Source organism: Ictidomys tridecemlineatus, chromosome 1 (assembly GCF_052094955.1).
Source record: "Ictidomys tridecemlineatus isolate mIctTri1 chromosome 1, mIctTri1.hap1, whole genome shotgun sequence".
In the NCBI taxonomy this organism is placed as follows: Eukaryota; Metazoa; Chordata; class Mammalia; order Rodentia; family Sciuridae; genus Ictidomys; species Ictidomys tridecemlineatus.
Window position 1 is genome coordinate 29,239,388 of NC_135477.1, and position 22,279 is coordinate 29,261,666.

Below are 22,279 nucleotides of genomic sequence, written 5' to 3' on the forward strand. Positions count from 1 at the left end.
AACCCACCCCAGGGTGGCTGACTCAGAGGGTACGTGCTAATGGGACTGTCGTGGCCAGGTGATTCTATGCACCAAGGAGGTGTCGGTGGGTGCTCGGAAGAATGCTTTTGCCCTGCTGGTGGAGATGGGCCATGCTTTCCTGCGGTTCGGCTCTAACCAGGAAGGTGAGGCTTGGGTGATGCTAACCAGGGGGATTCTTTGCTTGTAGTAGGATGGGTAAGTTTCCCTCGGAAACGCTGTCAAAGGGAACACACGGAGCGAGCTCCCTGCCCTGCCCTGCCCTGTCCCAGCAGGCTGCTCCTCTCTTTGGGGGCCCTGTCCTCATGTGACTCATTCTAGTTTTTGCCCCCAGAGGCTCTACAGCGCTACCTTATCCTGATCTACCCTGGCCTGGTGGGCCCAGTGACCATGGTTAGCTGCAGCATTCTGGCCCTGACTCACCTCCTTTTCGAGTTTAAAGGTAAATATTTACTTCCTTGAAGGCTTGGGAAGCCCTTAAGGTAGGAAGGTGTTCTGGGACAGGGTGGCTACGAGAATGGGGAAACATTCCTCCTGCCTCCCTGTCTCCTTTCTCACATAGCTCTGCCTTCTCCCCTGGTGGGTATGCTGAGGCTGCCTCCTCACACCTGCCCCAGCATGAAACAGTGTGGCTCTGCTACTCTGCGTCCCCTGTCAGTTGTGAGTAGGATAGAGTAGGCAAGCTTCCAGTTTTTAGTTCTGCTCCTGGCTCCTGCCAGCCATGTAAAGTATTGAAAAACTTTACTAACCTATTGGAACCTCCATTTAAAAAAAAAAATGATAATTTTTTAGTTGTAGATGGACACAATACCTTTTATTTTATTTATTTATTTTTATGTGGTGCTGAGGATCAAGCCCAGGGTCTCACATGTGCTAGGTGAGCACTTTACTACTGAGCTATGACCCCAGCCCTAGAATCTCCATTTTTTATCTTGAGTCGTCCCCATGGGTGACTAAAGGGTACAAGGGCACTCTATAGAATGTGATTAGAACTGCCAGTCACACAAAAATCTCCAAATGTTTGCTTCTACTAAGTTTTGACTTGGCAAGGGCAGGTAGAGCTGTCCTTGGGCAAACTTAGGTCCAGGTGGGGTCCTGGTATCTCTTGACTCTTGTCTCTTCATCTCAGGAATGATGGGGACTAGCACAATAGAGCAGCTGCTGGAGAATGTATGCCTACTGCTGGCCTCCCGTACTCGTGATGTGGTCAAGTCTGCACTGGGCTTCATTAAGGTGGCCGTGGTGGTCATGGATGTGGTGCACCTGGCCAAACATGTGCAGCTGGTGGTAAGGATCCCTTTCCCACAGAGGGTGGCAATGTCCTTTAGGGTGTCATGCTAGCCTTAAGGCTATCAAATTAAAAACTTTCTCTTTAGCCCTAGTTTTGTGCAGAAGCAGGTCAGTAAGTAGCCCTGGAAGGGACTTGGTATGAAAGTGCCAACTTGGTAAAGGGAAGGGAGGGGCACAATGTCCAGTTTGCCTTTTACCTTGTGTCCTCCATGGAAGCTACTGCTCTGCAGAGCAAAGACCAATGGGTAGAACCAACCCCTCCTCATACAGATGAGGAAACAGGCCAGAGATTTCCAGGGTCACAATCTCAGGACTCAGACTCTGGTCTCTGCCTCTGCAAGGCCACTTGTCCTTTTTAAAAAAATTTTTTTTTATATATACATGTGTGTGTGCTATATTTTTTTAAACTGGGCTTTGAACCCAGGGGTGCTTTACTACTGAGCTATGTTCCCAGCTCTTTTTATTTTTTGAGATAGGATCTTGCTAAGGTTCCAGTCTGGCCTCAAACTTGCAATCCTTCTGAAGATCCTCCCAAGTATTTGGGATTATAGATGTGGGCCATCATGCCCAGTTCGATTCCCAGTTTGGAAAGGTTCCTTAGCACAACCCTGCTGGGGCACCTGCTAGGTTACAGAAAGGTCCGAAGGACCCTTTGTTAGTGGGTAACTGACCTGTCCTGCCCAGAGAGAGCCTACCCAGGCTTGCAGCAAGCTGGGACAGAGCTCTAACCCACTGCCCAGTTTCTCCCATCCAGCTGAGTCATTAGACTGCCAGGTCCTTCTTAGCTATCTTTGGGTCTGGTTATGATGTTAGGCAAAGTGGGCTCCATGGGCTCTACAAGTAAGACTCCTGCCCCTGTGGCCTCTCAGCAGCCATGTAACACTGTTCTTTGGTTTCCTCATCTATAAATTGGGAGTCATAACATCTGTCCCATTGTGTTGTAAAGAGTCAGAGAATGTATGTAGAGTGTAAGCACTGCTCAGAAAGGCCAGAGCCAGCCAGGCGTAATCAGGTGCTGAGAGACCGAGGCAGGAGGATTGTGAGTTTGAGGTCAGCCTGGGCAACTTAATGAGACCCTTTTCAAATAAAGGACTTAAGCTGTCATCTTAGGAAGGGTGGTCATTGATTGTGTTGTGAAGGGGGATTTATGGGAAAGATGGGGCTGCTCAGAGTTCTTGGAAGCACAATTGAACCAAGGGGTAAGCCAGGAGAGTTACTCAAACCTTCCCCTTTTAGCTGGATCTGTTTGCTTTGTCTCTGGTGTGGACATCAGTGAGAGGTGGGTGGGATGGAAGGCATAGCACCCTCCTGACACGCTGGTGCTCTGCCTGGTAGATGGAAGCCATTGGGAAACTTTCAGATGACATGCGCCGGCATTTCCGCATGAAGCTTCGGAACCTATTCACCAAGTTCATCCGCAAGTTTGGGTGTGTGCACTTGAATGGGGGTGGGGGTGGGGGTGGAGCAAGCCCGGAGTTGAGGATTTCTAGTCCCCCCAGGGACTGAAGGGAAGAAGGGTCCATGATCCCTGAATACCTCCTACCTCTGAGGAGTGCTCTCTGGCCAGTGTCTCTCTTTAGCCCTTCTTTGCCATTCTCAGGTTTGAATTGGTGAAGGGGCTGCTGCCTGAGGAGTACCACAAAGTCCTGGTAAATATCCGGAAAGCTGAGACCCGTGCCAAGAGGCACCGTGCCTTGAGCCAGGCTGCTGAGGAGGAAGAAGAGAAGGAGGAGCCTGCCCAGAGTAAAGGTGACAGGTAAGATCATGGTGGGGTCCTGGGGACCTGGTTTCCTCCAGCCCAGAGTGTCCAGGCATTGCCCAGTTGACCCCTGCATCTCCAGGGAGTGCTCTGACTTGGGGCTTCTCTGTCCTTAGCATTGAGGAGATTTTGGCTGACTCAGAAGATGAGGAGGACAATGAGGAGGAAGAAAGGGGCCGGGGCAAGGAGCAACGGAAGCTGGCACGACAGAGGAGCCGGGCATGGCTGAAGGAGGGAGGAGGGGATGAGCCTCTCAACTTCCTGGATCCCAAGGTGGCCCAGCGAGTCCTTGGTAAGAAAGAAGTGGCTGGCCCATGAGCTTAGTGGGCCCGTGCTGGGTTTGCCCTAGTGCTGCGTTCCTGGTGGGTGGGCAGGGGCTAGCTTCTGTGATAGGCTAGTAGATAGAAGCTGAGAGGCTTCCAGTTGGGAGCATAGACCTGGCGTGTTGGTTCTAAGGAGGGTGCCAGTGGGTTAGGACTGGGCTTCCTCCTCCTCATGCCAAATTCTGCCATACCAGCCACACAGCCTGGGCCTGGCCGGAGCAAGAAGAAGGACCATGGCTTCAAGGTGAGCGCTGATGGCCGGCTGATCATACGGGAGGAGGAAGACGATGACAAGGTGGAAGAAGAGGATACCACTAAAGGTGGAGCCACATGTCCATCCTGGGAATGCAGCAGCTTCTGGCCCAGGCCAGGGATGCTCTTGTTAATTCGTTCAATCACTTGATGTTCATCTACCTTTCCATGCAGTGATCATATGTTAAGGAAGCATTGGTAAACACAGGAGAGCCAGGCGTAGTGGTGCATGTCTGTTATCCCATCACCTTGGGAGACTAAGGCCGAAGGATTTTAAGTTCAAGGCCAGCCTTGGTGACTTAGCAAGATCTTGTCCCCAAGAATAAAAACTAAAAATGGCGGGGCATGTAGCTCAATGGTAGAGTTCTTGTCGAGTGTGTGTGAGACCCAGGATTCTATCCCCAGCACTGAAAAAATAAATTCTACCTTTGAAATGCTTTGGTTCCCATGGCTGAGCTACTGGCTCTTGACTCACTTGCCCTACTAATTGGCACTCGCAGGGCTTCCCCTGCACCTCACTTGCCAGCTGTGTGTCTATAGACACTTATTTAACAGCTTGTATGTCCTTACTCCAAATGGGCATGATGCCAATATCTACTTCACAGGGTTGTTGGGAAGATGAAGTTATAGAATATATACAGTACGTGCATGTTTCTGTAGCTGGTCTTCTGCTCCCCTGTCATTCCTTTACTCTCCTGTCCTCTTGATCCCTGGCTATTCCTGATGCTAAGGAAGTCCCTTTCTGCCTTTCTACTTTTCCAAAGCCTCCCCACTCTTTAGGATTCAGCTCAGGTTCTCACCCTATCTTTAGCATCTAGTCACAGGGTGTGTTTATTTTTTCGTTATTTCTTGACTTTGCCTGAATCTCTTTCACCTCCAAATGGTTGGCTTCATACTTCTTTATGTGCCCACAGGGGAAAGAAAAGATTTTCAAGCTGGGAACAGTGGAGCATGCAGCTACCAGACAGGCTTACTGAAGGAGATTTTAAGTGGGAAACTAGTCTGGGCAACTTAGCAAGATCCTGTCTGAAAATTAAAAATAAAAAGGGGTAGGGGTATAACTCAGTGGTAGAGTGCTCCTAGGTTCAGTCCCCAGTACTATTAAAAAAAAAAAAAAACCACAAAAAAACAGGCTCTCAGGTAGGAAAATGAAGCAGTCCTATCAAAGTGGAGCATGTGTGGGTCTGGGCAGTCTCTCCAGGAAACCTAGGACTTTCTTTATTCTCAAAAAAAAAAAAAAAAGCTGTATTCACTTCTAAAGTTGGGTCACTACTCCTTCAGGAGCCATCATCCCTGCAGCCTAGGATGGGAAAAAGGGGGCAGTGTTCAGAGGTCTTATCTCCCTTAAAAGGACAGGTCTGGGGAAGGCAGTTTTCTGGGGTTGGAGTTGGTACCCCTCATCCTGGTGAGCCAGGAGGAAAGGGTGAGTTGGGGGTGCCCTGAGTGTTCACAGGGCTGTCTTCTTTTGATGTCAGGTGAGGATGAAGAGATGGCTGACCTGATGGAGGATGCGAGCATCAGAAGTGTGAGTAGTTGCTGTTGTCAGAGGGCCTCAGACCTCAGCTTGGGCCCCACAGCTTCACACCTGTCCCCTGGGGATATTGTGCCTGCTGCTCCTCAAATACTCAGTGGGTCCTCAAGGGTTGGATGCCTTGAAGCACCCCTATGTGACCTTCAGCATTGGCTGGTTGTCCTGTTGAAGAAAAAAATGGCTCTGCATCTGTGAATGGCATGTGCTCTGCAGGCTGCAAGGGGAATGGTGGCCCAAGCTCCAAGGGCAGACACCATTTCTGGAAACATGCTGGAGAGGTGTCTTTGTCTTTGTTCTTCCAGACTATGTCCAGCTCATCCAGCCCCTCGGGCATCATTTTAGGCTATAGCTGCCTAGTTGGGGGTGCAATAGTACTGGAGCTAAAGAGGAAGGCTCTGGGGTCACATCTTGGCCTCAGGCTAACCTTTCCAAGCCCCAGTTCCTGGCCTGTAAAATGGGATTCTAAGTAGACCACCTCATAGAATTACTGGGACATTGTGATCAAATTGAGCATGTAAAGTACATTTTTGACCTGTGGTAAACTTCCCCAGTTTCCCCACATACCTTCCCAGTGCCCTCTGCCTGCCTCTTCCCAAGGAGCTACTAAGTGTTGAAACAGTGCAGATTGCTGTTTGCAAAACTGGGTGAAAACTAAGCAAAGAGACTCTGATATCAGAGAGTGACTAAGGATCTTAGAAGACTCTGATGTAAGAGGGCTTGGTGACCTGTGATCCCAGGTACTCAGGAGACATAGCAGGAGAATTACAAGTTTGAGGCCAACTTGGGCAACTTAGAACCTATCTCAAAATAAAAAGGGCTGGGGATATAGCTCAGTGGTAGACCCTTGCCTAGCATGTTCAATTCCCAGTGCTGGAAGGGAAAAAAAGAAGAAAAGAAAAAAAAACGAAGGCCCGTCATGCAGGAAGCCCCTCTGAGTGCTCTGGAGCAGTAGTATATTTCTTCTGCTTAAAAACTCTCCCTGCCTCCTCCTGAGCCTGTTTCAATGTGGCATATCTCCCTCACCTGGGAGTTCTTCCCTTCCCTGGTCCAAGATCTGGCCTTCCATGGCACCTTCAGCCACCATCTGGTTTTATTTTCCAGGCAGCAGTAGTAGCCTGCAAATGAGTATGTCCCTGACCCCAGACTGCCTGGGCTCAAATCCAGGTTTCTCTGTGATGTGCTTGGCATATGGTGAAGTTAAGTCAGTCACAGCTCTTCTTTATAATCATTACTCATTTTTCTTGGAAATCTTGATCTGTCAAGGCATCCCTGATTCCTTGAGCATGTCCTGTAGTCCCTCAGCAGCCTACTCGTTCCTGGCCAAGGGAATGAGGATGGCCCATGAGCAGGACAGGGTTGGGGCATCTTGTCTTGAGATGACAAGATGACAGCTCCTGCACTGACCACCCAGTGGTTTTCTTGTGCCATTGCTGAGTTCTCCTCCCTCCAAAGTTGTGGGAGCCTGATGTGCTGGGGTGCCAGTAGTGGCCTCAGTGGAAGGCCAGTGGGATGGGCTGGCTGGCCTTGTCTTTGTGTCAGCTGAACCACAAACCATTTCAGGCATCATCCTCCCCAGAGAAGCCTGAGTCACACTTCCTTGGAACACTTTCCTTTCTCCACTAGGTATCCGCTGTGCTGGGTTATGGCCAGTGCAACTGGTGCCCTATGCTCAGACACAGCCTGTGTGCTCCAACCTGTTCCTTCTGGTCCCTCTACTTGGCACCCCTGGCCTTGGAGCTTACATACCTTTGGAGTCTGCAGTTTTGTCAGGCTTCCAGTGGGCAGCATAGCCCCAGACTGGCCTTCCTCCCTGCACAGCCCTAATGCAGCCCTGGGCGGGTGTTCATCGCCTGCTATAGAGTATAATTGGATGACTCCATGTGACCTTGTTATTGGCTCATAACTGCTAGGACTCTAATGTTGAGGGACTGTAGTGACTAGCTTGGGCAGGGGTCTCCCACTGGAACTGGGTCCTGTTCCCCATGTCCCCGGGCCTGGCACTGAGTGAAGGATCAGTGCATTAGTAACCAGTGAGAAAGTTTGAGTGGAGTTTGTGAGAATTGAAGAGCTGGTGAAGGCCTTCCCTCCAGAGAGGTCTAGGACCTCATTTTCCCTGTTAGGAAATAAGGGGCTGGGCTGGCTTTAGGGTACCATATGGGTACCCGTGTTCCTGGGGTGGAATTTAATGTGGAGAGGCAGGCCTGCGGTCAGGATAAGGATTAGAGCCTCATTGTGTAACCTGCCCTTAGGGCCTTTTTTCCTTATCTGTAAGTAGAGGATGGAGGGACACTCATGTTCAACGTAGGTTGCTGTTGCCAGTACTGATGTCATTAGTGAACATGTTATGTCCCTTTTTACTGACTTCCTGCTTGTTACCTTTTTTTTTTTTTAATAGAAGAAGAGGCGTAAGCAGCAGAAAGAGTCTGAGGAGGAGGAGCTGGAGATGCCCCCTCAGTACCAAGGTGAGGTTTCCACTTCTTTCTTTTGGGGCACTGATTCCTGTCATCTACACCAGGCAGAGGAGTGGCAGGGAGGGATGCAGAGCCCTGAGTTTGCATAGCCGGTTTGTACTCAGTTGGCACCAGCATAGATTAGCTGACAGGACTGGGCTGGGCAGGAATAAGAGAGTCAAGGATGAGAAGGCTGTGCACGTGACCCCCACTCTTCCTGAGGCCAGTGCTGCCCACCCACCCAGGCCTTTCTTGTCCAGCCCTGACTCAGGCCAGGTCCAGGTTGACAGGACTTGGGTAGATTAGTGTTGGGCCTGGCCCTTCCTGGGTTCCCTTCTATGTTTGTCTCTGAGGCCCAGGTTAACCACCAGAAAAGCTACTAGAAATGCCAAGGTGACTTCTCAGCTTCCTTCCAAGGTGCCCCTGCAGGGCCCTGCCCCAAAACCCTTGCACCAGAGCCCTTGCTGTACATTTAAAGGCCAGGGGCTCTTTGGGAAGACTTTTATTCTAAGAGTGGTCCCATAGCATCCTGACCCTGGTGGAGAATCTTGTGACTCTTCTTCTGTCCCCACAAGCTGAGACGCAGCTTACCTACTGTGCACTGAGATGATGTGGTGGGGAGAGGAAGCAGTACCAGTCAATGGGGCAGGAGGATTCAGGTCAGCTGCTGCTTAGCTGTGTGACCTTGGTCCAGTCACACTGCCTTTCTGTCTCATCTGTAAAAAAAAAGGATTCATGTTAATTTTCTCAGAGAGTCCTCTGGAGTTGGCATTGTAGAATTCCATCTCTGATTAAAGTCTAAGCTGAAAATGAGCTGATTTTAGACAAGACCCTGATTTCTAATCTCTTTTCAATGGGATTAATAGCTGCCTTTGATTCTCAGAGTACAGGTGTGAGCCCAAATGAGAAAAGAGTGGGGAATTTTTGTGGGTTTTTTTTTGGGGGGGGGTGGTACTAGGAAGGGTACCAGTGATTGATCTCAGGGGCACTCGATCACTGAGCCACATCCCAGCCCTATTTTGTATTTTATTTAGATATGGGGTCTCACTGAGATGCTTAGGACCTCGAATTTGCTGAGGCTGGCTTTGAATTCACAATTCTGTCTTAGCCTCCCAAACCCCTGGGATTATAGGCATGCACCACTGCACCTAGCAAAAAGTAGGGAATCTTAAAATGAGCTGGGTGGCAGAGCTGAGGGTTGAACCTTGGTGCACTGACCACAAACCCTATGTTCAGGGGGATGACTCTACTGAGGATGTAGCTCCGCAGTCAAGCACTCGCCTAGCATCCTAAAGCCCTGTGTTCAGTCCCCAATAGCACAAAAATAAATAAATAAAAATCAAATTATTCTAAAATAATTGGAACAGGTATAACTTTGGAGAATGTGGGTTATTTTATGTTGGTCAGGAATACCAGAAATCATTAGTAGGCCTCTTGGGATTCTGGGTCAGTCTGAAGAGCCTAGTGGTCTGTCAAGTCTCTGTGCAGATGCTCCCTTAAGGGAGGACTTTTCCCTTGCTTGGTAAGGATAGAGTTGAGTTCCTCACCTATGCTCATCTACTCTCCAGCAGCCCTCTGGAGAAGGGGTCCCTTGTCCCCCAGAAGGGTGCTACCATTGCTGTGCCTGACTTGTAGTCTTTATTCTCCTCACAGCCGGAGGCTCTGGCATTCATCGCCCCGTGGGCAAGAAAGCCATTCCTGGGGCTGAATACAAATCCAAGGTAATGGCTGCAGGTGGGGGTCTCCTGGTAATGAATGGGTGCCAGGGAGGGCGAGAAGGAGCTATGCCCATCACTGACCTCAAGAGGCACTTTCGTGGAACCAGACAGGCCAGGGAAGAAGGGGCATACCCATGTCTTGTTGGCCTCTGAACTTGGGGGCCTTGGTAAATGGTTTCCAGGGCCACAGGAGCTCTTTGGTGCCATCCAAAGCAGAGAATGAAGGAAAGGGAGGTCAGAGGCCTATGAAGTCAGTATGGGGAGCAATGGGAACCCCACACTCCCAGCTGACTCTGTTTCTCTGGATAAGCAGAAGGCAAAGGGTGATGTGAAGAAGAAGGGTCGGCTGGATCCCTATGCCTACATCCCCCTCAACAGAACCAAGCTCAACCGCAGGTATGGTGGTGTGGGGCAGGGCAGGGCAGGGCATTCCGTGTTCAGAGCGCGCCCTCTTCTCACTGAATTATCAACTCAGTTGTTCAGTTCTTCCAGAATTTTTTTTTAGCATGTACCTGCAAGTAGTTGGTATCTACTTGTATGTGGCTTTTTTAAGCATGATTTTGCAATTCAGAGATTTTCTTGTATATATGTATTTTATATGCTCGTCATTTCTATAATAGCTCTGGGTAATTGCTTTTCTAATCCCCTTGTTGGGAAATGAGAATCATTTCTACTTTGGGCGTTAAATAGGGTTCTCTGAGTTAAGTGTGAGAGCCATACAAGATGCCATGTAGGAATACTTGGCAAATGCATGTTACTCGTAAACAGGGTTCTAAACTTCAGTATGCTGGCTTAAAGTCAACCTTTAGAAAGAAGGATGGGTGGATAGAGTGAACTTTGTTCTTTTTGTCCATTTGAGGAACAGTGAGGGGAGGACTGTTCCAGGTGGGATTGTGCCAGAGTGGAACAGCCTGGGCAGGACACATGCCATGTAGAAACTGGGGTTGCACAGGGTTGCCCCAGTTTATGTGCTGCCCACCCTGGCAGCCCCCTTCTTCCTGTCTCTGCTGGTGCTGGGGGTGGTCATCATTTGACATTAAGAGGAGATGAATCCACCTGTTAAGACCCTTCTCTTCCTTGTTCCTGCAGGAAGAAGGTGAAGCTACAGGGACAATTTAAAGGTCTGGTGAAAGCTGCCCAGAGGGGGTCCCAGTTGGGACACAAACTCCGCAGAAAGGATCGCAGGCCCTGAAGCTCCGTTGCTCCTACGCTGCTCTATGGTCCATCCTGAGGCCCCCTTTCAGTTCCCACGCTGCTTGACATCAGCTCCGAGTACTCAGGATTGGCACAACCTGGACTCAGAATGACTTTTTGGAACCAGGGCTTGGCTCCCAGAAACACCCAGGATTTTGGAAGTTCCAAATGGAAACTGTTTTTTAGGGACATCCCCAGTTCCTGGGGATGAGACTGTGACCTCAGTGCCTCTGAGTAGGCCCCACAAAGCAGTGCTTCCTGCCATAGTGACCATGAGCAGCTGAGCAGTGATCTTTTCCTCTAATTGCTCATAGCCACATGACAGCCTCAGCCTGGCCATGATCTGCCTGTATGAGATCTGCTGTGATTAGGCGCAGAATAAATATGCATCACTATTTAGCCCCGACACTGTTGTATAACCTTCCCTACTCCAGGGGTAAGGACATATCTGGTTACTGGCTGCAGTGACTTGATCCCTTTCCTATGCAACTCCCAACATGTAGTCCAAGGCATAACTTTGCTCTGCCCATAGGTCAGGGCTTGCAACTTGTCCAGGAGTACCAGTGGTCAGAGAACTCCCTAGTTGCACTTTACAGTCCCCATCAAAAAGTGACTTTTAGTGGGTAGGAGGGGAAGTGCATTCTTGTGGCTGGACCCTAGAATTGTGGTCGAGTACAAGGGATTGGAACAGAAGGGAGGTAGTAGCTGAGAGCTATTAGAGCTGCAGCTTTGCCTGCATCTGGGCACAAGGCTCTGCCAGCATTTTTGTCCATTGATTCAAGTGTTTTGCGCTCCTCCATGTGCCCAAAGCAGCTTGGTTTATCCATCTCCCTGTTCCCACATATCTGTTTTCCCAGATCCTGTTGTGCTGTGTGATTCCCATTAGTCCAGCTTTTGTTGGTCTGATGCAGACCTTCTGTGCTTGAGGTCACTTATCGCATAGGCCCAGAGTCCTTTTTTTTTTTTTTTTTTTGTACTGGGGATTGAAACCAGAAGTGCTTTACCGCTGAGCTACATCCCCAATTCTTTCTATTTTTTTATTTTGGGCATTTTATCACTGAGTTACTGAGGGCCTCACTAAATTTCTGAGGCTGGCTTTGAACTTGTAATCCTTTTGCTTCAGCCTCACAAATTGCTGGGATAATAGGGTGTGTGTCACTGTGCCTGGCAGCCCAGGGTCCCCTTGGGTATGCTTTGCAACATCAACAAGAAGTAAAGTACTATGGGGCTATTCCTATGTTCCAATGAGGAATATGTTTTGTCCCTTGACACTTGATCTGTGAGTTTTTCTGGCTTATTCTCCTTGTGAGATGAGACCATACACACATTCCTTGATAGTTTCCATTCTGATTTAATGCCTTTGGTTCCAGTAATGCTTCCAAGAGGTGCTAGGTATCTCTTAGTAGCATGTCCCTTGATATATTTTATTCATTTTCCAAGATGTAAGTCTTAACTGGACCCAGTACCCCCAAAGACCTCCTGATGGTCTTGGGCTGAGAATCAGAGGAACCATACTTCTCCCAGAGATGACACGGTTCACATGCTTTGTTAATAGAATTCTGAGATTGGAGAGTAAGCAGGAAAAATGGTCAAAAGAGGTGAACATTGTGGGGCATGGTGACACACACCTCTAATTTTGACTCAGGAGGCTGAGGCAGGAGGATTATGAGTTTATGGCCAGCCTCAAAGCAATTTAGTGAGTCCCTAAGTGGCTTAGTGAGACCCTGTCTCAAAAAATAAGCTGGGGATGTGGTGAGCAGTTTAGTGCCCCTGGGTTCAATCCCCTCTACCAAAAAGAAGTGACCACTAGGATTTGCAAAGGTGATCTAACTATGACCGCTGTTAGTGTACCCTTATACATAAGGTGTGTCAAATTAAGCCAGCCCCAGTTTTTTCCTATTTATGTCCTTTCTCAGGTAATGAAGCATACATTAGGAAGCCTCATGAAGTGGGGACAGATATGAGCCAATTGTCTAGTATTGACATCATTAAGAAAGGAAGTTTGAAGCTGGCCTGCTTATTATAACTTATTTCCCAAGAAGCTTTGTTGTCTTTCAAAGGTAGGAGGGGCAGGTGACCTAGAAAGGTTGGTATTAGTGATGCGACTCCATATTCTTCTGGAGTAGACTTTAAATATAAATTATTTTGCTGCAGAGGCAAAAAATTAATCTGCCCCAGAAACTTCAAGTGCTCAAAACGTGTTGCAAAAGTCAATGCTGCTTTTGGGTCACTGGTAGGAGTGAAGGGGGATCTTAAGAGTGTTCATCAAAATAAGAGTCATTTAGTTTCAGGACAAAAAGAAAACTTGAGAGCTTTCACTAAGATCCAGATTTACTGTTTTACGTTTTTTGTGATGTCAGACTGTTGAGGCTTTTTTGGGTCCACCTATCATTTGTTCATTCTCCGATAACAGATTACATCTTGCCTGGTTACCAGAAAGGCCAAGGTGGTCAGGCACTAGGGATTGGCAAAGGCAGACTGAGTGTGCCCCTGTCATGACACTTCTGAACATGGGCAAGTCAGGTTAGGCCAGTCCTCAGCCTTCCCTGTTCCCTTGTGGTTGTGGCAGAAGTTTGGTGGTGGCTGTCCTGGAGGTCCACTATTACCAGTGGCCATCTTATTAGGTCCTCAGTCTTGCAGTTCGATCAGCCAAGGAAGGATTTTTTTTTTTTTGAGAGAATTTTTTAATATTTATTTTTTAGTTTTCGGTGGACACAACATCTTTATTTTTATGTGGTGCTGAGGATCAAACCCAGCGAGCTCATTACCGCTTGAGCCACATTCCCAGCCCAGGGTGTTTTTTTTCTGTATTATTTACAACACATGAGAAAATTGTTTATGATGTTTCAATAGCCTCCGAAAACAGAGGCTATTGAAAAATCCTCAGGGTCCTTTCCCAAAAGCTTCCCTTTTGGTTGCTTATGTTTCTTCAAAAGATAATCTAAAAAATTAAATGTCTTCTAATTTTGCTATAAAAGCAATAAATATTCACAGAATATTTAGAAAAGTCAGAAAAGTAAAAGGGGGCCTAGAATCTGTCCACCTTTTTTTTCTATATAGGGCCTATTTTTGAATACAAAAATATAGTTTTTAAAAGTTTATTTTCTAAATTTGCACTTGACTGTAACAGTTTTTACCTTACCTATGTAAACAGTTCATAAATATAATATTCAATGGCCCAGTTTAAAGTGTCTGCCCAAGGGACATAGCTCAGTTTATTTATAAAAGATCTTTGAGTTCGAAAGTATGTCGCTCCTTGCTTACGCAGGAATTTAAAGCCATCACTAGATGCTAGATCGTGGGCAAGCAATATTTAGAAAATGACATGATGAATACTCCTTGTTCTATTTTTGATATACATTATGATGAATAAAAAAATGACTGTACTCCAGAAAATAACCCTGATTTGGGACAACCTAAGTTGATTTGCCATTTCCTGAAATCATGCTTAATGTAGCTGCTACCATTAGAAACAGTTACCGTGTACAGCCGAGTCATCCAAGGCCAGGGCCACAGGGCCTCTTCCTATCCCAGGTTCCACTGACTGATCATATATAACACTAGAACAGGATTTTGAGGCTGTGGCCAATCAGCAAATATGAAGATGTAGGCAGAGGGTTCAAAGGTTTGCTACCACATACTTACTGCAGAGCCCTGTGAGTCTAAAACCAGGATCAGGTTCAGAGGCAAACCCAGACCAAGGGGCCTACTCAAAATTGCAGTTTATTAATTTGTAATGAGAAATATAACTGCCCAAGATACTCGGCAACTGTTTGGGAAATATTTTACCTTGCGTTGGAAATCAAAAACTATTGTTGTATAAAATGGGACAAAGGGAGTCCTACAAGTGATATATTAATAATGTCATTGAGAAGGGACAGTTTTATCTCCCTGTAGATTTCCTAGATATTGGGCCCGTTCTCACCGCAGCCTATTGGAGCTATCCTCTGGTGGTTTGTGCTCCAGAGCAGGCAGATCCTTCCTCTCTGGTGTTTCATAGACTCTTTACAGCCACTTTCCTGCTGCAGAGAAGCTTTTCTGAGATTTAATTAGGCCCCTGCTTCCTTCACATGCAGGCATGCCTGGATTGAATTTCCAAGCACAGCTCTTCCGGCTCTCACCAGGGAGACAGCATGTTCCCTCTGGAGCCTTGTACAGATAACTAATCCTGTCCATCATGTGTGCACTTGAAGGGTTTAACTTCCAGAGGGCAACATGATTTCCAAATTCCAGGGATGTCACCCTGAAGACCCATATGTACTAATTACAGAGCTGATCATTTAAAGTCACAATTTCAGAGAGGATCTGAGGCCCGGCTGGTGGGCAGATGGTTTTGTGAATGGTGCCAGGAATAGGCTATGCAGGCCTCGTGACTCCTCTGCAAGTTCTGCCAGCTCTTGAAGTCTTGCTTTTAACCAGAACTGTGTTTACAACATAGATATTGGACTTGAGGCCACAGAGCCCGAGTTATATACAAGTAGATAACCTGAGACCAACCTTTAGTTGTAAATATGCTCATAAAAATGACAAGGCACAGTATAGCCCCAAGCAGATTTTACACAGCATGTGTATCAATTGGATCATTGCCCCGTAATTCTTATCTAAAAATGTTTTCTTAATCATTCCAGCAGCAAGTCCAACTTGCTTACAGTAAGCAGGCAGGCTACTAAGGCAAATAGTCATTCATAAAGTAGCAAAGGTGATATCCAGTATTTTAAGGATAATTCTTCCCCACCCACATGAGGATTGTCAGATGGTCACATGCGTCCTCTTCCTCAGAACCTTGCACAGGGGCCTGGTGTCTGCTGTGATCGCGGGCAGTCACAACTGATCTGCACTGCCAGATCCCAGTCTCATGTGCAGATACAGTGGCAATTGCAGCCTAAGCTCCCACAGAGCTCTTTAGTTTGCCCAAGGCATTTGCACCCACTTTCTCTTTCAATATGACAGTAATATCTGATTGTGGTTATCATTGGGATTCCCAGCCAAAGACAAGAGAGGATGAGTGGTTTGGGCAGAATCATACAGGTGGCATAAAGTGGCACCCACGCCCCCAAAGTTCAAGTTTCCACTGTGCAATGCCCTGGGGAAAGCACAGTGTGATTAGGCATCACTGTGAATTTCCATATGCTGCATGAGGTTGGGACACCAGTGTCTGCTCTCCTTCCTGCTCATTACCTTGCAGGTGCTTTGCTCTGAAATCCCTACATCTCTGGGATGAAATCCAATTTTACAATTCTCTTTGTACAAGGTGAGAGGAGTGAGGAGTTGTGCCAGGGTTGACTTCTTGTTGTTGTTGATAAAACTTTATTTTCATTTATTTATACATGGTGCTAAGAATCGAACCCAGTGTCACACATGCTAGGCAAGCGCTCTACCACTGAGCCACAACCCCAGCCCCTAGGGTTGACTTTTGACGCTTGGCCCCAAGTTTCTATGTGACATTTCTGCAGGCTGTCTACCTTTTAAAGAAAGGATTTTCCTTTTGTGCAGAAATCCTGGAAACAATATGTTTTACAATGGTTTTATTTGCAAAGAAACAAGAAAGGCCCTGGTAAGGACGCAGGCTTACAGGAGCGGAACCCACCTGCAGCGGGTAGGAGGGTGCTCCTTGCCCATTCACTTCTTTGGCCTCCTTTGCTCTTCCTATGCTGCGGGCTCTCCAGGCAGACGGCTTACCAGCAGGCTTAGCGGCCACTGAAGCACTGGTCGGAGTCAGAAAAGTGGGTTCTGTCCTTCACCCTCCTGCTCCCAAGTCAACTCCCTTTCTCCAGAGAGCCAGGAAGTGCTTTGGAGAAGTATATAATGCTTTCTCAAAGCTATGGTTTTAATGTGTCTCCCCAAATTTCACGTATTGGAAATTTGCCCCCCAGTACACCAGTGTTGAGAGATGGGCTTTTGGGAGGTGACTGGGTCATGAGGGCTCTGTCTGGCCATGGGATGGCCTCTGCCATGTTATGATGCAGCAGGAAGCCCCCCTCACCAGATGCTGAGCAGTTGCCAGAGCCATGCACTTGGACTTCCCAGCCTCCAGAATCACGAGCTAAATGTATAAGTTATTGTTTATAAGTTACCTGTCTCGAGTGTTTTGTTTATAACACCAGAAAATGGACTCAGAAGTTGGGTGTGGTGGTGCACGCCTGTAATCCCAGCAGCTCGGGAGGCTGAGGCAGGAGGATGGTGAGTTCAAAACCAGCCTCAGCAAAATCGAGGCACTAAGCAACTCAGTGAGACCCTGTCTCTAATAAAATAAAAAATAGGGCTGGGATGTGGCTCAGTGGTCGAGTGCCCCTGAGTTCAATCCAGGTATCAAACAAACAAACAAAAAATCCGTGGTGGGAACTAAGGGTATATCTCTGTGGTCCAGGGAGTGAGTGTGTAGCAGGCACAAAGAAACCCTGTGTCTCCCTCCCCCAGCACTGCAAAATGACCGAACCAAAAAACTCAGTAGAAGAGAGAAGAGAATGAGCCCCAAATCGAGGTGGACAGGTTTTGAGAAGTGTGCCTCCAGAAGGCTTAGGTAAGTGACAGAGGCCATGGTTTCCTAGGAGCTGGGAGCCCACAGGCTCTTCCCCGCCTCAGAAGATCTCTGGAGTTGAGTGTTTTTAACACACCCATTCAACAGAGGAGGAAACGGGGAGTGCGGGGAAGTGGCCCAGTTCTCCTGTCAGTTTTGGGGGGCCAGCTGTCCAAGGACCATGAGGAAGGGCTAGAAAGGATGGGCCTGGGCTCCACAGCTGCCTCACCAACCCAGCATCCTAGAGCCAGAGAACCTTCAGGTATGAGTCTGAACTCGTTGCTGGGTGAACAAGCAAGAAACCCTGGGGCCCAGAGGGAAGCTGCTACTCAACACCAGGTGCTGGAGAAATCAGGGCTAGAACCCAGGTTGCTGACTCAACCTGATGCTCACTTCCAAAGCTGGTCAGGATGACGCAGGAGAGGACCACAGACAGCTCACCAGGCCTTGGGGCACAAAACGAACTTGATGCCTGTAAGGCTGAATTGCCAGATGGCCAGGTAGCTCTGGGGTGTGTGTGTGTGTGTGTGTGTGGTGTGTGCCCACACCCGCACACAGGGCTCCTGCATGTGCCGGGGAGCGGGAGGAGTGTCATATTTTCCCAGGTGAGTTTCTGTGAGGTCTGTGGATAAGACTGCTGCTGTCTCCAAGGAATCTGGGGTCACCCACAAGAATCTGAAATGGGAAAGAGAGGGCCTGAGTGTGATTGCGCTGTGGAGTCTGCAGATGGAATTGCCTGCCCTTTCCCCTTCCCAGTCTACCAGAAATGGGAAGCAAAGCCTCAAGGGGGCACCCTTAGGTGGCCTAATTGAAGCCACCCGCCTTCTTTAGGAGACACACCCTAAGATCTTGTGAAATGGAAAGCCTGTGGGACCTGGGAAGCAGAAAGGGAAGACTGTCCCAATGAAACCAACATAACTCAACTGGGCTGGGGCTTGTCAGAACTGCAGGTGATCAGAGGCCACTGCCTTACCATCAGTCCCACCCTGGCATCTAGCTTCCGTGTTCACTTCTTGGAGGTTAGTTTCCTCCTCCCCTGGAACTTCTGGGGGTACTGCTCTTTTAAAAATGCAAATAAAGTCTCCTTGGCCACCTACACCCCACCTGGCCCTATGTGCGCCAGCCATATTGAATTTTTCCAAGCTGCTGGGGTGCGCTGCTCTCTTTCCACTCCTCTTTTCCCTGTTAACCTTCACTCTTCTGTATCAGTTGGGGTTATGCTAGAAGTTGTAGCAAATCTGTAAACTTCAGCACTTAACAAAATAAAGTTGTTTTCAAATTCTTGTAACAATCTCCAGTTGGCCCGCCACCACATCATGGGTTCTGTATTCTCAGATTCAACCAAGCTCAAGTCAAAAGCATTGGGAAAAAAATAACAATTGGGTTTTCACCAAGCAGATATTTTTTCTTGTTGTCATTATTGTTCCCTAAACCATAGGTATAGCAAAAACCAAATTTCTTTTTGTTACCAGGGATTGAACCCAGGGGCGCTTAACCACTGAGCTATAATCCCCAGCCCATTTTTAATTTTTTATTTAGAGACAGGGTCCTGCTAAATTGCTTAGGACCTTGCTAATTTCTGAGACCGGCTTTGAACTTGCAATCCTCCTGCCTCAGTCTCCCAAGGCACTGTGATTACAGGCATGTGCCATTGCACCTGGCAAGGATGATTTAAAGCATACGGGAGGATGTTCTTTCATAGGTTACAAGCAAATACTATGCCATTACATGTAAGAGACTTAAGCATCCGTGAATTTTAGTATCTCTGGAAGGTCTTGAGCCAGTCTCCATAGATGCGGAGGGACAACCATATGTAGATTTTTCTAGTTGCTGTGTGGTGGCATTGCTATCTTCCAAAAGTGGCTTCCAAGATTGCCCTCAATATTGATATCCTGTTGGCACAATAGGAAAGAACGCTTCATGATCATGCAAGGGAAATTCTTATGGTCAGTCCACCTGACCTTCTGCTCACATTTCACTGGCTAGACCTTAAGTCACTTGGCCACTTTATCTGCAAAGGAGATGGGCAGCATGTTCTAACTGTGCTCCTGGTGAAGACAAAAAAGGGGTTTCATGGATACTCTGCCACACTGCCCTTGAGATGCCAGCTGGGTCACTTTCTTTTTTTATTTTTGGAACCAGGGATTGAACTCAGGGGCACTCAACTGCTGAGCCACATCCCCAGCCCTATTTTGTATTTTATTTAGAAACAGGGTCTCACTGAGTTCTTAGTGCCTCATTTTTGCTGAGGCTGGCTTTGAACTCATGATCCTCCTGCCTCAGCCTCCTCAGCAACTGGGATTACAGGTGTGCACCATCGTGCCTGGAAGCTGGGTCACTTTCTCCAGAACTATTTCCTAACTCATTATGCATGGCATTTTATCCACTTTTCCAGCCTGCAACTTTAGCACAAGGGAGAAAGGCAGGTGACCCAAAGAAAGCTTTGGGATGAGAAGGATTACTTAAGATCATCATCAGGCCCACTGTGTTTCCCTGGCTGCCTCTGGACTGCCATTCACTGCTGAGGAAAAATGATGTCCCAGTTCACTTTGGTCAGAAAAAAAAAAGAGTAACTGGAGACCAGAGTGAGAATCAGGCAGTGGAACTTTTTTTTTTTTTTTTTTTCAATTCTGGGGATTGAATTGAGGGGCACTTTATCACTGAGCTACATTCCCAGTCCTTTTTATATTATTTTGAACAGGGTCTTGCTAAGTTGCTGAAGCTGGCCTTGATCTTGGATCGTATTACCTCAGCTTCCCTGGTTGCTGGGATTTCAGATTTTGTACCAAAATGCCTGATTAATGTGTTATTTTCAATGTGACCTCAAAGTTGAAAAAGATCAGCCCTGCATTGGAAACATGGTGAAAATGTGATTATTTCATATCAGCAAATAAACTGTGGTTCTAATCACAAAGAATGGATCAAATAACAAATACAAGGGCTGGGGATATAGCTCAGTTGGTAGAGTGCTTGCCTTGCATGTACAAGACCCGGGATTCAATCCCTAGCACAAGAAAAAAAGAAAGAAAAAAAGAAAAAAAAAGGAAAAAAATCATAATTTTTTTTTCATTGAGGTAAAAGTTACATAATCTAAAACTAACCATGTTAGGTAGGCTTGTGATATAGCTCAGTGGTAGATCACTTGTCTAGCATATGTGAGGCCCTGGGTTTGATCCCTATCTCTGGGATCAAACTAACCATTTAAAAAATGTTCAACTCAATGACATTTAGTGCACCACCAGCTCCATCAAGTTCCAAAAACTTTTCATCACCCCAAAAGCAAACCCCTCACCCAATTAGCAGTCACTCCCCTGCCTCAATTCCTCCCCTGGCCCAGCCCTAAAAAAAAATGCTTTTTATCTTATTTATCTCAAGATATTTTGTGTAACTGGAATCCTACAATGTGACCTTTCATGTCTCTCTTCTTTCACTTAGCATAATGTTTTGGAGGAGAATGTTGTAATATGTGTCAGTACTTCTTCTTCTTCTTCTTCTTTTTTTTTTTTTAGATTAAATAAAATCCGACTGTATAACTATAACCACAATTTGTTTATCTACCCATCCACTAATGGACTAGAGCATAGAATTTGCCCCTTCTGAATTTAAACATGCCTAAAATTGTTTCTGTTCCCAAGAGTCTAACTCAACTCCAGCACCACCCACAAGATCCACATGGTAAGTCTTCCAGAACACAGTATCCCCCATTTTACAGATTAGGAACCAGAGGAAAAGAAGGAAGAAGTGACCACATCAGATGAGATTCCAAGCCTACTGTCCATCCCATGTTACCCTGGCTGGTGTCTCAGATAATTTAAAACAAGGTCCCCATGGCAAACAAACTCCCTGGGGGGGATTTCAGTGCAGTCTGCCTGAAGGCAGGAACCCCTTGAATCCTGTGTCCTTCCCCAGTGTTTCTGAATGCTCTCAGTGTCTCCAGGCAGTCAGCCAGTGGGCCAGGCACACAAGCTCTCATTGCTTCCTTTTTTGATACCTTCTCATTACTTTTAATTGCATTGGAGACTTTGGCATCTTATATTTTGCTTCTTAATCCAGGGCATTTCTTCGCCTCCCACTGGTCCAGCATAGCACTTCCCTCTCAGAGCTCTCCAGAGGAGTGCCCCCAGAAAATGGAGCGGCCTCCTGTCATGCATTCATCTCTATAATGAACAGTGTAATATCCATGTCTAGGCATATTTACATAGCAATCTGCACACAAAAGCCACATTACAAAGGGAAGGGTTTTTTTTTTTTTTTTTTTTTAAGGAATGCCATTTCAAAGCTCCATTTCCTATAGTAGTAAGAACACTATTGGAATTATCCTGACAGGAAGACAAAACAACTTCCAGGGATGCTGGGTTAGAGACAATAGCTTCGCCAGACCCATTAATGTTTAAAGTCAATGGAGCATAAAACTGCTTTTCTCTACTTACAGTCAGGCATCATCTTACGGAGAGGAGGGGGAAAAATGGCCATTTTAACTCTACTGAAATCCATAAGCCCTCCCCTAATTTCCATTCCCCTTGAAATTCTCCAATAAGTACTATCAGAATGAAAATGAGACTCTCTCTCTCTCTCTCTCTCTCTCTCTGGGGCGAATGACTTCCTACCCTCATCAGTGAAGTGTCTGAAGAACTCCAACAGAAGCAGAGGTAGGAGCTGCCTGCTGGGAAAGGTTTCATCACTGGAACCTGCAGAACTAGTTGTGGTGACACACCTTGGGAGCCCCAGGACTGCCTTCAGGAAGGCCCTAAACAATTCCAGCTCAGGGTGGACTGAGGCAGAATTTAAGGGACCCCACCAGTTCAAGGAAGGAATGCCTCCAGTGTATACTTTACTTAGTGGGCTGCTGGGGGGGAATCTCATCATTAATATATTAGCTGTTTCCCTGGGGAAATCGCTGGAATGGAGCCAGGCCTCTGTTAGTAAACCACTGGACCTAATCCCTCAGTACATTTGTGTAATGCCTGACAAAGCCTGTTCCCATTATCTCATTTGATCCTGAAAACAATCCTCAGAGGGAGGCAGGGCAGGGATTATTTTTTCCATTTTACAAGTGAAAACACTTGTAAACTGATTTGCCAAGAGTCCCACACCCAGGATGTAGCAGGAATGAGACTTGATTCTAGGTCTTTGTGTAACCTGTTCAGGGTTCTTTTGACTCCACACAAGAGACTGGTCAAAATATTCCCAGCCCCACCCAGTCCTCACAACCACCAGTTTAACCAGC

The 22,279-nt window shown here is 47.1% G+C and overlaps 1 protein-coding gene across 1 annotated transcript in view; it reads left to right on the forward strand.

Moving 5' to 3' along the window:
- Rrp12 (ribosomal RNA processing 12 homolog) overlaps positions 1 to 10,941 on the forward strand; it is a 34,512-nt gene extending 23,571 nt beyond the window's left edge. Inside the window, exons 23-34 of the mRNA XM_005335273.5 lie at positions 59 to 164; positions 353 to 460; positions 1,148 to 1,305; positions 2,644 to 2,735; positions 2,909 to 3,064; positions 3,184 to 3,359; positions 3,585 to 3,710; positions 5,118 to 5,167; positions 7,569 to 7,635; positions 9,277 to 9,344; positions 9,655 to 9,737; positions 10,431 to 10,941. Of these exons, the coding sequence (XP_005335330.2) occupies positions 59 to 164; positions 353 to 460; positions 1,148 to 1,305; positions 2,644 to 2,735; positions 2,909 to 3,064; positions 3,184 to 3,359; positions 3,585 to 3,710; positions 5,118 to 5,167; positions 7,569 to 7,635; positions 9,277 to 9,344; positions 9,655 to 9,737; positions 10,431 to 10,533 (1,293 nt within the window). The 3' untranslated portion in view covers positions 10,534 to 10,941. The remainder of the gene's footprint in view (positions 1 to 58; positions 165 to 352; positions 461 to 1,147; positions 1,306 to 2,643; positions 2,736 to 2,908; positions 3,065 to 3,183; positions 3,360 to 3,584; positions 3,711 to 5,117; positions 5,168 to 7,568; positions 7,636 to 9,276; positions 9,345 to 9,654; positions 9,738 to 10,430) is intronic.
- Positions 10,942 to 22,279: the final 11,338 nt, after the last annotated feature.